This window comes from Bos javanicus, chromosome 9, assembly GCF_032452875.1.
Source record: "Bos javanicus breed banteng chromosome 9, ARS-OSU_banteng_1.0, whole genome shotgun sequence".
NCBI classification, from domain to species: domain Eukaryota; kingdom Metazoa; phylum Chordata; class Mammalia; order Artiodactyla; family Bovidae; genus Bos; species Bos javanicus.
In genome coordinates this window covers 91,429,171-91,445,725 of record NC_083876.1, presented here as the reverse complement: position 1 = coordinate 91,445,725, position 16,555 = coordinate 91,429,171, and the positions used below count along the sequence as shown (strand labels likewise).

At 41.6% G+C, this 16,555-nt stretch overlaps 1 protein-coding gene across 13 annotated transcripts in view; it reads right to left on the bottom strand.

The window, feature by feature from the left end:
• Positions 1–13,629, bottom strand: part of SCAF8 (SR-related CTD associated factor 8) — a 218,797-nt gene extending 205,168 nt beyond the window's left edge. For 11 of the 13 annotated variants that reach the window (XR_009738602.1, XR_009738598.1, XR_009738603.1 and 8 more), the window contains exon 1: positions 12,676–13,629. Coding sequence is in view for 5 of the 13 variants with exons in the window: in XM_061428392.1 (XP_061284376.1) it covers positions 12,676–13,614 (939 nt within the window). In the remaining 8 variants the exon portion in view is untranslated. Of the gene's footprint in view, positions 1–7,057; positions 7,122–12,675 lie in introns of all 13 variants that reach the window. The other 2 variants (XM_061428395.1, XM_061428394.1) reach the window with 2 other exon arrangements.
• Between the last annotated feature and the right edge of the window lie 2,926 nt (positions 13,630–16,555).

Genomic DNA, 16,555 nt, shown 5'->3' with positions numbered 1-16,555 from the left:
CCTCTTGAGACACCCTGTATGCAGGTCAGGAAGCAACAGTTAGAACTGGACATGAAACAACAGACTGGTTCCAAATGGGAAAAGGAGTACGTCAAGGCTGTATATTGTCACACTGCTTATATAACTTACATGCAGAGTACATCATGAGAAACGCTGGGCTGGATGAAGCACAAGCTGGAATCAAGATTGCCAGGAGAAATATCAATAACCTCAGATATGCAGATGACACCACCCTTATGGCAGAAAATGAAGAAGAACTAAAGAGCCTCTTGATGAAAGTGAAAGAGAAGAGTGAAAAAATTGACTTAAACAAGGATCATGGAATCCGTTCCCATCACTTCATGGCAAATAGATGGGCAAACAGTGGCAGACTATTTTGGGGGTCTCCAAAATCACTGCAGATGGTGACTGTAGCCATGAAATTAAAAACGCTTACTCCTTGGAAGAGAAGTTATGACCAACCTAGACAGCATATTAAAAAGCAGAGACATTACTTTGCCAACAAAGGTCCGTCTAGTCAAGGCTATGGTTTTTCTAGTGGTCATGTATGGATGTGAGAGTTGGACTGTGAAGAAAGCTGAGCCCCGATGAATTGATGCTTTTGAACTGTGGTGCTGGAGAAGACTCTTGAGAGTCCCTTGGACTCCAAGGAGATCCAACCAGTCCATCCTAAAGGAAATCAGTTCTGAATGTTCACTGGAGGGACTGATATTGAAGCTGAAGTTCCAATACTTTGTCCACCTGATGCGAAGAGGTAACTCACTTGAAAAGACCCTGATGCTGGGAAAGATTGAAGGTGAGAGAGAAGGGGACGAAAGAGGATGAGATGGTTGGATGGCATCACCAACTCAATGGACATGAGTTTGAGTAAACTCCGGTAGTTGGTGATAGACAGAGGACTGGCGTGCTGCAGTCCATGGGGTCACAAAGAGTCAGACACGACTCAGCGACTGAACTGAACTATCTGAACTACCAAAGCAGAGATAGATCTCTATGAGAGGTTCTGAGTGCTCTGACAGAACAAGAACATGAACTGGGATTGAGAAACTCCTGTCCAATAAGAGAAATTGTTACATGGCATATTAAAAAAAAAAAAAGCCAAATATGCTAAGGATCCTAACAAAAAGCAGTCACTATTACAGCTCAATAATCATCCCTTGTGGCTCAGATAGTAAAGAGCCTGCCTGCAATGTGGGAGATCCAAATTAGATCCTGGAGTCTGAAAGATCCCCTGGAGAAGGAAATGGCAACCCACTCCAGTATTCTTGCCTGGAAAATCCCACAGACCGAGGAGCCTGGCAGGGCCCCAATCCATGTTGTTGCAGAGTCGGACATGACTAAGCGACTCACACACAAACCTCAATAAAGCATTTAAAGGTGGAGGGCACTTGCTGGCTTGTTAAATGCTTACAGAAAAACTACTCAGAGAAAGAAGTCATTTCAGCAACTAACATGCAATATGGAAAAAAAAACTCACTTTGATGATTTTTATTCAAAGGGGTTGACATTTAGCCAGGTACAAGATAAATAACCTGCATATAGTTTTTAAGATTTTATTAGGTAAATGCACATTAGCATTATCAGGAAACTTCCTATTTCAAGAAAACTACACAAGCCAACTACTTTCAGAGTCCCTCAACTGTGGGTAATATTTTTAAACAGTATTTTCTTAAGAGTCCATTGTACCTGTTTGCATGAATGCTCAGTCGCGTCCAACTCTTTGCAGTCCCAAGGACTGTAGTCCACGGAGGCTCCTCCGTCCATAGGATTTCCCAGGCAAGAACACTGGCATGAGCTGCCATTTCCTCCTCCAGGGGATCTTCCTGACCCAGGGATTGAACCTGCATCTCCTGCACTGGCAGACGGATTCTTTACCACTAAGCCAAGGAGAATACATGTGTCCTTATCACTAAATGAGGTCTGCGTTCTGTGCCCAGTTAATGGGGTTTCTCTTCTCTTCCTTTAATGAGTCAGTGTAGCTACATAATGAAAGTGTCACAAATGGGAGATCAGAAGAAAGGAACGAAGCTTTTCAAAGTTTGCCCCTTTGGCTGCATTGTTTGTCACGTTTTCAAGAAAGAATGCTCGCTCTGCAGTTAATATGAAAAAGAATTTAGTTGCTCAATCTCACTACGTGCGGAAAAATAAGAAACATGCGTTTCCAGTACACACCCACACACCAAAACTTAGTACAAATTCCACGAGGGCGGAGGCTTTTTTTTTTTTTTTGGGTCTGTTTTGTACACTTACATCTCTAGAGCCTAGAGTAAGTGTCTGCACATGTGTACATGGTGGCAGGTGTTCAAAAAACCATGTTGAATAAATATTTTCACTAAGGCAGCTTTTAAAAGTATTTTGTTTCTGTTTTTGATGTTAAAATAAGGCTTATAAAGCTCAATTATAATTCTGATTTGCAAATAGCATACTATTAACCAAGTTCTCAGGTTTCAGATTAAAGCAGGGTCATAAAAATTATGGCCCAGGGCCCATTTCTGTAGCCCCTCAGGCCAAGACTGGTTTACATTTTAAAAGAATTGTGAAAAAAACAAGATTATGCAAAAGAGACCTTAAGCAGCCCATTAAACCTAATTTTTACCATCTGACCCTCTACAGAAAGTCTACTGACCCTGTGAATTGAGATTTCATTCAAAAGAAAACCAAAGTTGGGACTTTCCTGATAGTCCAGTGATTAAGATCCCATGCTTCCCTGCATGGGGCAAGGGTTCAAACCCTGGTTAGGGAGCTAAGATTCTGCATGTCAGACAGTGCAGCTAAAAATTAAAAAAAAAAAAAAAAAGAGAGAGAGAGAATGAAAGCTTTAACTTACTTTCACCTATGAACTGAAAATCTGTGTTACCAGAAACATCTTTCACTTAAGACCTCCATTGTCTAAATCTCTAAATTAGCTTATTTGATTTGAAGAATACCAAGGAAATGACCTTTGTTTTTTTTTTTAACCAGAGCATAAGTGGTTATAATGACAAAGATAATAAGTAAAGAAGGATTACAGTTGATTTACATTTAATATTTTACATACTAAAATATAAAAATGGATAAAAAGCCAAAATGGAATACAAACAGAAAAAGAAAAAAAGAAGCCAAATTATATTTCAAAGGAATAGCAAGAATACATTAAGAGGGAAAAAACTAACCAAGCAACTTTGAACGCAGCATTTTGACTTTATACCCTCAGGCTAAAAAAGATGAACAAATACTCAATTGTAGTTAATAGGCTTGTTTTGAGATACATGGGTTAGCAACTCTGAAACTACTTTCTGTGTATTTTAGGATCAAACAATACACAAATATATTGTGGACAACGGAAACTAGTGTTTTCTCACTACCGAAAAAGGAATTACAAATCTGCAAAGGGGAAAGACTAGAATGAACCAGTGAACAGTGTTGGACTGTTACTGGAGACAGGATGAATTCATGGCATTTTAGAGACACAGATGGACAAAAAAAATTTCTTGTATATTGATATAATATATATATATATATATATATATATAAGCATGTTCAAACAAATACACAATTTCTAGCTCAATAACCACCAAAAGAAACTAAGGTTCCTCAGAGAAATGGCTGATTCTAGAGTTGGGGTGGGAATATCTTATTATACAAGAAGTGAATACCCAAAAACTGATGAGCACATGTTGAAGATACAGGAGCCAGCGTGAAGGAGCTGTGCCATCAAAAGACCCCAATGAATAAAAAATAATCTTTGAATTCATACTGATATGCATACATACATAAACAGGGAGAAGAAAAAGCTATTGTAGGAGGCCGATAATTAAACAATAGACTCAGAAAATGACCATCTGAGTACTGATTCAGGCAAGAATTGGATGCTTAAAAAAATAAAGGGTGAAAGTTTGATGAGTAACAAGCTATTTGTATAGTTTCAAAAATGACTTCCCATAAGATATTTGTTACAGGTAATTCCCTAACAGTTCAGTGGTTAGGACTCCACATTTCCACTACAGGGAGCACAGGTTCAATCCCTGGTCAGGGAAGTAAGATCCTGCAAGCCTTGCAGCATGGCCAAAAATAAATAAATCCATTTTTTAAAGAAATATTTGTTACAAAAGGAAAAAAGACATTTTACAACAGAAAAACCTTGCAGAAAAAAGTTAACATCCTTTTTAATGGGATACGTCATGCGCTTCCTGAGGACACAGTATCTCTTTTGGATTACTCCTGCCAAAAACGCCTAACCTGAAACTAATCATGAAGCATCAGAGGACAATTCCAGATTGAGGGAATTCTAAAAATAACTGGCCCATTCTCATCAATCATCAAAGGGCATAAAAGACAAATAACCAACTGCTCCAGATTAAAGGACACTAGAGAGACAAGTGTGATGTGATTTAGATTTCCTTTCTACTCAAGACTTAACTGATACAATTAGTGAAATCTGAAGGTCTGCAGACAACTGCATCAACTTCCTGATTTTGATACCTGTACTGTGGTTGTTTTCACAAAATACAGTTAATATTTAGAAATAAAAGGCATTAATTGAAATTTACTCCCCAAATGTTCAGAAACAAGGTTTACAAGTCATTTATGTGCACTGCAAAGAGAATAAGAAAGCAAATATGATTACATGTACTAAATAGTGAAATCAGGATGAAGTGTATATAAAAATTCTTTATCATTCTTGCAACTCTTCTGTAAATCTGAAGTTGTACAAATAAAGTTTAAAAAGTGGGGAAGAACCGTTAATTTATATTTGGACATCATACCAGCAAACAGAATTGTGAAAGATCGAGTGATGGCTCCCCTGTACACAGCTGGCTGTCCTTTACATCTCAACCAGGAGCTGAGTGAGACCTGGTCCTTCCAGTCTCGGCTCTAACACAAGCGGCGCTTCCTTGGGAAGGTCACACTGGCCGGCCTCAGAGTCCTCGTTTGTGAAATGAGGACAGCACCTATCCTACCTTTCTCACAAGTTTATCCTAAGACCCACTGAAACATAATAATGGCTGGGGAAAATAAGCACATATAAAACACCATATATTATAAAGTGGTTCGCTTTTTAAAATGTTTGGTAAATAAAAAGTACTTTAAAATTACCCAAGCCAGACATTTTTTTTTTTCATCACAGCAAGCAGCTGTTTTAGAAACTAGACATTTGCTATGTGTTTTGGTTTGGAAAAATTTTTAACTTATCCAACATTCTTTTTACCATTTCAATAAATTCAAATACCTGTATCTTTTTTAAACCATAAAACTTTATAGTAGCAAGACATTACTAAAGAAAGTAATTAACCAAGGCATTATCAACCTTTTTAAAAAAAAAATAAGATACAGTTGACATAAAACCTGTATTAGTGTCAAGGGTACTGGTCAATCTTTTAGATACCATGACCCAAAATAAAAAGACCATTATATCATTTCCCAAGTTTCCAAAATCATAAAATACATAATCCAAACTTTCATCCTGCACTTACAAGCTACTCAAATCAGCCCCAAGGAATCAAATCAAATTCAGAAAACAGTGTTCATAAAAGAGAAAGAGACACCAAATTTTTTTCATGTACTTAATTAAATAAAGAAAAAGTTTTAGAAATAAAAATAATCAATCCTTCCCAATTCATAAGGGTCTGATCACCACTTAAAATTATTTAATATTTGCAGAGACTAATTAATATATCATGACAAAAGAAAATATCCCTAAAGCTATACTTTCTAAAAACAGTTATGATTCCAAAATACCAAATGGAGATTCAATAGGATAGGCAAATTAGTATAAAATGGAACAGTGTAGCTTGTCTTCCTTCCCCATTGTTGAAAAGATCAGATCACATTCATGTTTAAGAAGTCTACTCCCTCAATCTCTATTTTGAACAGTAGACAAGCAACCTGGACTCTGTAAAAGTGAAATATTGAGAGTAGACCAGGCAGAACTGAGCATAGAGAGAAGTGCTGCAGCCACCCCGGCCCTAGCGAAGAAGCAAGCCCGGAGTCAGTAACGCCTGCGCAGCCGCACTAGCTCTGCAGCAAGGGCACTGCGCTCAAAGCTGATGAGGTGAAAGAGAAAGGATGACAAGTGCATAAGCTCCAAGACGGTGTGCTTTTTGCCAGTCTTGTTTACAACTGTACCCCAGCAGATAGAAAAGTGCCTGGTAAATAGTAAGTATTCATTAAGTATTGGTTAAATGAATAAACAAATAAATCAAATCCTAGGTCTTTCAAGTCAGCCTCTACAAATCATACTAAGTTGCAGAATTATCTTAATGAATTTAACATACATTGAATTAAAAGCCATAAACTTTTTTTAAAAACATGAACAAATCATCTCTATTCCCCATTCTGACTAAATACAGCAATGTCAGAGTTCCTAATGTATCTCCTGACCTACAGTAGATAGCATATTTACATACTCTTCCTTGAGTTTAAAATATGGTGTATCAGAAACTGGTACAGCAGAAATAGAAAGATGAAATAAACGCATAAAATCAAAATCAGAGAGACCAAACACATCGTGTTTACCACCAAACTTAAGAGAACTAACTCAGACAAGGAATCAGAAGCCATGGTAACATTTCTCACGGGCATTTATGTCTTATAATAGTACCTCTAACAAAATCTGCTCCTCTATAATTAGAAAATCCAAAATTTGACTTAGTCTTGTGTCTCCAATACTACAGAGTATCTGCCAGTTATCATCTTATAGTTTGAAGAACTTCCTCAAAATATAAGATGTATTTCATTTCCAACCATCAAATTCAGAAATTAGCAATTCACCCATCTCACATAAGTAATATTTCTTTTACAAAAAATTACGTGGAGCAGAATGCAAGTAAATGCACAAGAGTTTAGATATGATTGATGCTCACTCGTAAGCACAACTTTTTTTTCACTTCACCTATTTTTTGTGAAGAAATTCAACTCATTCCCTACATGCTTGCTTTAAGCTTACCAATATATTCTAAGTGACAACTTCATTCTGCTTCCCAAGCACTTCCCATATAATCAAGACATCATTTGACTACCAATTTAAACCTCATCATTTTCCAAAGGGCCTGCCTTATGTGGGTTATAATCATCTTACTATGCTTCTTGTGTCCATGCTGCTGGAAAGCAGTCTGTACAAGCAGGAGTAGAGAGGCACAATCCTGAGAGAAAGGAGCAGAGAAAGATGTTGAGAAAACAAAACCAGATAAAGTGAGCTCACTGAAGAGTTCAGGAGCCCAGCCAGTGTTCAAGGTCAAGGTTGATTACATTCTCTCATACCATTATGAGTTAGCAGTTGTCCAGTACAGGAAAACTGGCCCTAGAAAGAAATACCTAAAATTTCATGTACAAGCAGCAGTATCAGCATTAATTCTACGCCAACTATAGTTCTAAAAAAAGAGGAGCAAGTGATCATAAAATATGACTATTCAGAAGACTGGGGAATACTGTCCCCCAAATGCCAATCAAATTACTGTAACAAACTCACTGCTAGCCTAAAATAAAAATGACTGAACTATATATATATCTCATGAATTTCAATGTTGCCAAAAAAATTTTATGCTTAATCCTGAAAATGACTAAAACACTCTCAAATCATAGAGTCCCCCAAATCATTATCAACCTCAATTATGCTTGTACTCTAACTTTATTCATTAAAAAAACTTTTACCATATGTTGTTTTAAAATGAAAAAACAAAGCATAAAGGGCTTGAAAATACCATAATTACAATATAAAACTTAGGACTGATTCAGCCTAACTGGAACTTTCAATGAAATAGTCCCCTCCCTGCTCTCCCCTTAGTAAGAATCGTAAGCAGAGTTTTTATTTTAAATTTTCCATCTAAACTACTATAAACCTACAATTTCATAAAATGACCCTCAAAACAATGCTTATACCTACTAAGTCCTCCAAAGTATTAATTTCATATTTAGTCAGTGAATCTTGCAACTAATAGGAAACCTAAAAATCTCGTATCATTTATTTTACACCAGAGAAAACCAAATGTTCAAAAATGTTAACTGCCTTGGTCCAAGTCATTCAGCTGCCTACTATATCATCAATCAGAGAAAACCAAATGTTCAAAAATGTTAACTGCCTTGGTCCAAGTCATTCAGCTGCCTACTATATCATCAATCCATGCATTTGAGAATCTTTATTTAGCATATACCAAGGCATTATGCTATGTACCAAGGATATGAAGCAATGAAATTATGTGGTCACTGTCCTCATGGAACTTATAAGGTGGGGGAAATTACTAATTACTTAAAACTGTAGTCATCATTACAAGGAAAAACACAATGTTTCAAGGCAGTTTAACAGGGGACCTAAATCAGTGGTTCTCAACCACGGTTGACTTTGGCCCCCAAGGGACACCTGGTACTATCTAGAGCCATTTCTGGTTGTCACAACAAGGGACTCTAGTGGGTAGAGACCAGGGCTGCTGCTGAACAGCCTGCAGTGCACAAATCAGCTCCTCACAGCAAACGATTATCCAGCGGAAAAGACCAACAAAGCCCAGGCTGAGGATCCCTAACCTGAACACCGGGGCAGGGAGAGGGCAGTGAAGGCTTCTTTTCTAATACTAAGACTGCTACATCTTTAAGAGATTTTCACAAAATAGAAACCAAAAAAATCTTCTAATCGTTACAATTAACCAAAACTCCCACTGGAAAGTTAAACCAGAAGAGACAGAGATATTCCCTGATACATGAAAATCAAAGAAAAAGGCAATGTTCTATAGCTGCTTCACATAACTTCCCCTTCCTGAACTGCAAGGGGAAAATATAAAATCACATTTCACACGCTTTTATTACTTCCACTACCTTTGCCACTGTCCTCTACCATCCCATGCCTACTACTGGATACTGGTGGAAAGACTGTAAGTCCTCTAGATAGGCAAATGAATACCCTGGATACAAACTTGGAAATGGAATAAAACAAAGAAGGGGTTTCACTACTGGTGTAAAGACAAGGCAGAGAAGAGGAAAATATACTGGGTGTTAAAGTGACTCTGGAAAGTCTACAACCTGACAGTTTAAAGGGTGAGCTATCTGACTAACCAAAGGATCCTAAGAACAAAAGACACTAATAATTTAGATATCCTACAGATGAGTAAAGAATTTAAGAACCAAGGTAAATCCAAAAATTAATCTGCAATAATTTTACACACACAAGCATAACAGATTCTTATATTCTTAATGTAATAATTCTTATATTTTCCACATATTAAGAGTTCCTATATTACTAAAGTGCCCTCGCCAATTAAGTTATAATTTTCTAAGAAAAGGGTTATGAACTGATTTTGTATTTTCCTTCTTTAAAAAAAAAAAAAACCTACCATAATGACCTCCATATAGAAGCATTCTTAAGGACTGAGTACAGATATGCAACTCACGTATAAAACTGCTGCATTCCAGTAATAAACTGGTCCTAAGGTGAATACACAGATTTAAAAAGATGAACAGGAGACCCTTCCAACCAAGGTGAGGGCTCTAAACGATCCTAACAAGTAAGCGCCACCATCTCTGAGCAGCAGCAACTACGATACCTTGTAACGATGATAACTCTTCTGGAGTCAACTGCTCGGGTCAAGCACTGACCCTTAGGGAATCCTGTATTTCAATCTGGACAATATTCTTTCATCATTTCAGAACTGACATTAGTGGTCATGGGATTAAACTTTCATCACAATGATGCTTAACTGGAAATTAAAGTTTTCCCACAAAACCAGCACAGAGGGCACTTAAATATCAATTCCTGAGCCTCAATCTCATTTCACTGATGACAATTAAGAGGAATTTACCACACACAAAAAAAGATCCTCCGACAGTGAATGTGAAAGTGGGGTGGGGAGGCCATAAAGCGCCTTTGACAAAAAGGGAGGGAAGGTTGGCAGGCAGGAAGACACGCCAATCATGACTGCTTCCTAGCGTTATGCATAAGACCAGATTTTCGGACCGAAACTTAGCCACAATTTTCAGATTAAAGACCTATATTCTTAACTTTAAAAATCCATGGCACATTTCTGTTTTCAAGCCAATGTTCGCTTGTTTTTTTAAGCAAGTCATAAAAGCTAAGCATTTCATATTCTGAACATTATGCTTACAGATAAATTGTGTTGCCTTATCAAGTACGTGGCATTTGACAATTCAGTGCTTCAAAGATAATTTTAAATTTGCCAGAGAAAGTTTTGTTGGGCTCAGCCCAAGGATAAATGCCTTTAAAAGCCAAATTAATTTTAAGGAAACATTCTAAAACATCCTTGTCTCCTAATTCTGTAATTCAGATTCCTTTATTTTTGCACTTTGTAACATATGATTTAATGGAAAAATATTACTGAACTATTTCCCACTATATACTTTCAACCACAAATTTTTACTATACTAGCAAGCATAGATATTCACAGAAACTTTTTTCAAAAATCAGGAAAAAAAATTATCTATTTTGAGTTTAAACCCCCTTAAAAAGTACATTCTTCTGAATCTTCTTCAAAATATATTTCCCTTCCTCAATTCTATAACTATGCTGTGCGCCAACCCCATTTTCAGAGGTGTGAGCATAATACTAGTAAACAAGAGAGTAAAAAGATGGTTTAAGTTCTTTGAAAATATATAAGGGGGAAAAAATACATACGGGGAAAGGAGACAGTGTTACATAAACTAAAGTGGGAATACCACTACAAATCTCAAGTTCTTGTGAAGATTAGATGAGAAAAGAGCTGAAACATCAAGCTAGTCATGTAAATATTAGGCTCCTTATCCTTCATGTCAACAGTAAAATAAATAAAACCAACTGTAACATTTCTACTCCTCCCTGCTCCATTGTGATCAACCACAGTGTACTAACCACTTGTTTGTATCTATCACATGGCAGGGAGGGCTGAGAATGGAGGGTACATATTAGGAACCCCCAAGATAAACAGGAGACACCCATCAAAAAAGTCTAGGGTACATCAAATAATTGGAAGGAAACAGGAGAAACCTTTTTTATATATAATTTAAATGAAGACCACTACTTAGTGCTTGTAGCACTACATGTAGCAAATAAAAAAGCTACACAGACCTGTTTTTCCCCCTCCCCTGCAGAGCTGTGAAATTATCAACAATAAATTTCATATATATGCTTATTTTTTATTTCAGATTTTAAGGACAAATGAAAGCAGATTTTATAAATTTGATCCAAATTATCAGCTACAAATTCATAAATAAAATGGAAAAGATTCCGAAGTTTACACTCTATAATCTCTATCAAAAAGCAGTAAAGAAAACCTTGTATTCAAATGAAAATCCTTTCAAAAAAAAAAAAGGCTTTCTTTCATATAACTGTCACAGCTATCTGCTTTAATATGGAAAGTCTAATTCACATGATTGTTAGATCTAACTTTTAGCCTCTTCTAAGTTTCTCAAATGCTAATTCTCCAAAGAAGGAAGGAAGGATAGAAGGGAGGGAGGGAGGAGGGAAGAAGAAAAGAAGAATTGTTTAGACTATCACTATTAGACTATACTGAACAGAGTATTAGTGCCTCCACATGAAAAGTTCATAAAATTGATGCAAATCTAATTAACATCATATTAAAATATTTGTATCTAAGGCATACAAGTACGGATAAGCTGTGTAGACATCTACTTGTTAAATGTTTAACATAATTAAGTCTATTCACATTAGAGTGTTTAAAAGGTTTTAAAATATTTTAGGGCTTCCAGGGTGGCTACACAGTAAAGAAGCTGCCTGCAATGCAGGAGACCCGGGTTTGATCCCTGGGTGGGGAAGATCCCTGGAAAACGAAATAACTATCTATTCCAGTAATCTTGACTGGATAGAGCCTGGCAGCCCATGGAATCGCAGAGTCGGACACGACTATTTTTATCGAAACGTGTCTCCCTTCAGACTAGCAAACTCAATCAAATAGTGAAAACTGGACAGCTGCTTATTTAAAATCTAGCCTTATGTATGACACGTGAAGGAACCCGTGGGAAATGCCTCTCCCACATCTTTCCTCTCGGCATGCACAGCTCTGTTGCTTTATGTCGTGATGATGAGAAGAGTTTGGGGGGGGGGGGTAAGGACAGGGGAAATTTGCAGAATAACCTCGCCTCCCGACCAACCATCCCCTTAAGCTTAAGTCCCCGGTTGGCAGGTTACCTAGCCAACAATATCTCGGTTATAAACAAACACTGCTTGCAATGTGACCACAGACGATCATCCCAGGAGGTGCTTTTCCACCACTTCCCACCCCCTACTACCCCCATCAGTGCCTGCCTCATTAAGGACCGGGGGAAGGCCTGAAGTGGGGATGCCTGGCCTCCAAGTTAAAAATCCCGCAGGCCCAGGAAAAGAGGTGGGCGGGCCAGGCCTCGGCGGAACTGACCCGCAGAGAGACCCGTCGGGAGCCTCCGGGGGAGGGCCCAACCGGTGGCCTCCCCTTCCACCCCCGCAGCCACTCGGGAGTAGGTGCTGGAGACACCGGAACCTCCCCCGCCCCCCCCACCACCCCGGGATCGGGGGAGGGGCGCCGGGACCGAGAAACACCCCTCCCCCACGGGCACGGCCAGGCAGCCGCTCGCCCCACCCTGGAGAAAGCCCTGCGGGCCCGTGCCCAGTCCTCCCGCGGCGGGCCTCGTCCTGGGCCGGGGGTCGAGGGTCGGAGGTCGGGGTGGGGAGCGTGGGCAGGAGCGGGGGAGGGGGAGAGGAGAGGCGAAGACTGCAATACCAACCTCGCTATTGAAGGTTTTCACAGCCTCCATGTTGTCGGTGCGGAGGCCCGGAGCCCGGCGGCGGAAGAGGCGGCGGCCACTGCACTGGGTGGGGAGAGCGAGACGGGGACGGCGGCGGCGCCGCGAGGAGGGTGGGGGGTGTGAGGGGGCGGGCGCGCCGACGGCGGCGGGGACAGGGGGTGGGGGGCCGGGCCGCTGCGACCCCCCCGGGCCCGAGGGAAAAGGCGAGGCAAGCACTGGTGGGGAAGGGCTCTCCCTTAGGGGCGGCGAGGCCCCGGCATGGCCGCTAGGGCAGGCGGAGCGCCGGGCAGGGGAACAGAGGCGCTGCCGGGGCGGGTCGGCGGCGGCGGACGGGGGGGAGGGGCCGGGCCGCGGCGCCTTCTCTTCTCCGCCCCGCTCGGTCTCGGGCTTCCACCCTCTAGCCCCGGTCCCCGACTTCTTTCCACCCCCTCCTTCCTCTTTCCTCCGGCGGGCTCCTGTTTCGCCTCCCCGCCGCTCGGGGCCCGTAGGAACCAGCGGCGCGCCGCGAAGACGGAGGAGGAAGCGCTGGCAGCGGCGGCTGCGGCATCCAATATGGCGGACGCGAGTCGGGCCGCGCAGCTCGGAGATCCGCGGCGCCGGCCAGCGCGCCCCCTGGCGTCGGGACCGCGCGGGCCTGGGCCGCCGCGCGGAACCATCGAGCGCGCGCGCGCGCGCGCGGGCGGGCCAGAGCGTCGCCGCCGGGAGGCCGGGCTCAGCTCTACCCACCCCCAGCCCCGCGTCCCCCCCCCACACACCACCTCCTCGCCGCTGCGGGAATGCGGGCTGCAGCCCCTTGGAGCGCCCTTGCAGGGGGAGAGAGCCACTGCAAAGCGTAGATGTTAAGAAAAACCCAAATCCCGCCCCCACTGCCCTCCCGGCAAGTTTAGGCAATAATATCCGCGTTTCCGTTGTTTCCATAGGGACTGGCCTCTTTACACGAGGTTTAGTTGATTTTTTCAAAACTTTACTGGACGTTGGCCTCGAGGTTAACAGGCAGAAAACTTCCTAGTTGGTCACTTATTTGGGAACGATGTGCCCAAGCATTTTTAATAGCGTCGGGAGAAAACGTTTAGAAACAAAAGCTTGGGATTCGGGCGGGGGCAGGGGAACGAGGGAAGCACGCCTGCAGCCAGCTTCTCGGTGCAGGAAATGCACGCTGCATAAAATCCGGGGGGGACTGACGTGGTGCAGACAATGAGTGCATTTGTCTGCGCGGCGGGAAGCGGTGCCCAGAACGCACGAGATCTGCATAGGCGAAAGGGCACCCGTCCTCTATAAACAGTTAATTATTCTAAAGGAATTTTGCCCCAGGTTGCTGAGAATCAGATGGTGAATACAGTTTTTCTAGATGAAGTAGGAGATGCTGCTAGCAAAATGCCTCCTCTGTCACTTGATGCGATGTAAGATAACCGATACCAAATTAAAAGTGAGCATTTAAATGAAAAGTTAGGTGTGTATCAGTGAACCCCAGACACCACTGTCGTTTTGCTGGGAGTCGTTTTTCAGCAGTTGCTGCTCGTCAAAGGAAAGGGAGATAGATGACTGCGGGATTTTTCTCTATAGGATTATTGGAATCAAGGTAAGAGCTGAGCCCAGAGCCCTGTGAAACAGGGAGACAGACCCTTCTTCACTTGGTAGGGCCTAGTTTTTATGAGTCTTCTTCATTGACAACTTTAATATGGCCGCTGGCTACTTAGAAGGTAAAATGGAAAACTTCGTAAGAGCTTGTATTTCCACCTTAAAAAATCTCACATACTTTCCAGAGCTCCTTTTGCCTCCCATCCTCATAGGCTAAGACGTTGTGATCTCTTGCCAACAATTGCAGTAGCCTCCTAAACTGGTCCCTATCCCTCCTCTAGCCAGAATGGGTAATTCTTTTTTAAGACCCAAATCAGATCAGCTCACTCCCTGTTTTAAATCTTTTTTAAGACTTTCCCATTGCACTTCAGGTTTTATCTTATCCAGTTACCTTGGCTTAAAGGCCCTACCTATCAGCTCACACTACTTTTCCCCCTGCTGTCTCCTCTGGCCATTCTGGTTTCCTTTGTTGCTTGACCACACTGAGCGCTTTCCTACCTAGGCCATGGGATGTGCCTTTGCCCTCGGGTGCTATTGCTCTGTTCTTTACTACCTGACTCCTCATCCTCTTCCCTCCTGCCAGAGGAGGTTTCTCCTAATAGTTCATCTGCAGTAGCATGCTGGGACTTGCAGAGGTGCCCACTCAGTTCTGGTCCCGTGGGATCCTAACACTCACCATTTGCTGCTCTGGCCTGTGAGGGATTATCGATTCAGTCGTTGATGAATGTTGACTGAATTATTTAGGCCTGAGAGATTAAAGTGCTGTACAAGCTGAAGAATTACATTAAAAAAAAAAAAAAAGATTTAAATCCATTGTTAACAGTAGTACAGGACTTGATTTCCTAAAGCTTCCATAGCCAGAATTGCAGAAGGCATATTTTGATCATGGGAAGGAAAAGAATTAAGAAAGCAGAGGACAACCTAAGCACACTTTGAGTGAGAAGGAGGTTAAAAGTAGGAAAAGGAAAAGTAGTCTGGGAGCCCAGTGTGATGACTTAATGCAAAGTTTGTGTACAACTATGCACACTTCTGTGTTGTATGTCGATGCCTGTGTGTGTAGTTTATGGATGCATGTACGTTAGGACTCTTGGGTCCCAGATAATAAGCCAGTTGGAACTAGCTTAAGCATTGAATAATTTACTGTTAGGATGCAGACTTGTCTCCTGTAACGCAAAGTTATGGATGCTGATGGGCCTGAGAAAGGAACCTGAACCCAGAATTTGAAAGTCCAAAGCAATTTAATCTCCGCTTACCTGCTTGAGCTTTCTTTCCATTGCTATATCCAGCTCAGTTTTACATAGTGGGATATGACTGTTTCTCCTAAATTTATAGTTCTAAACAGCTGGAGGACCACCTGACTGACAGTCTCTCCCAGTTCCAAATACCTTAAGGGAAAAGTAAGGAACTGGATTGACCCAGCTTGGATTAGGTGACCATCAGTAACAAATTTAAGACCAAGAGTTCATACTCTGAAGAAGACTTGACGTGGGAAACAGCAGGCAGGGGTAGTCCAGCCACTGGAAGAGATATTCCCAGTGGTGAATTTTGAAACTCACATTCCAGAGTTTATGGTATTCTCTTCTGAATGTGTTTAACATTGGCTTTTCTCCTAGGATTTAATCATTTGGGGGAGTAACTCATAGGCTCTGATTCAGCTAACAAAGTGGTCAGGGTCAAAAACAGTCTGGAGCAGCGCTCACCGTAGAGCTTTCTGAGATGGTGGAAATGTTCTGTATCCATGATGCCCAATTCAGTAGCACAAGCTCCTTGTGACTGTCATGCACTTGAAATATGTCAGGTGCGACTGAGAAAATGAGTTTTTAATTTTATTTCCCTCTAATTGACTCAAGTTTAAATATATGCTAGTGGCCCCCACATGGGAAAGCAGAGATCAAGCTAGACAGGATTTACTCCCATCAATGGGGTACGTCCTTGAGAAGGGGAGTCATTTTGAGGTGGCAGTAAGCAAAAACAGTTATCAGCCATCAGGGGTAATGTTACCAGAAGGTGGGGGGCAGCTGCTTGCCACTCAAAAGCCAATAAGCAGGCCAGGCTGGTAGAAAGAAAGATTTGCTTTATTTCAGTTACCAGTAACCAGTAGGGAGGGCAGACATGTGTTCAAAGGCCAGCTCTCTCCACTGACGATCAATTGTGCAAGAGCTTTTCTAGCCGGGGGTGGGGTGGGCTACATGCAGAAACAGCACAGTCAGCTCTGACAGTCATCAGATTGATCACTGATGGTCTGACCACCCTCATCTTGATTGTACAGTTAATTCTTCAG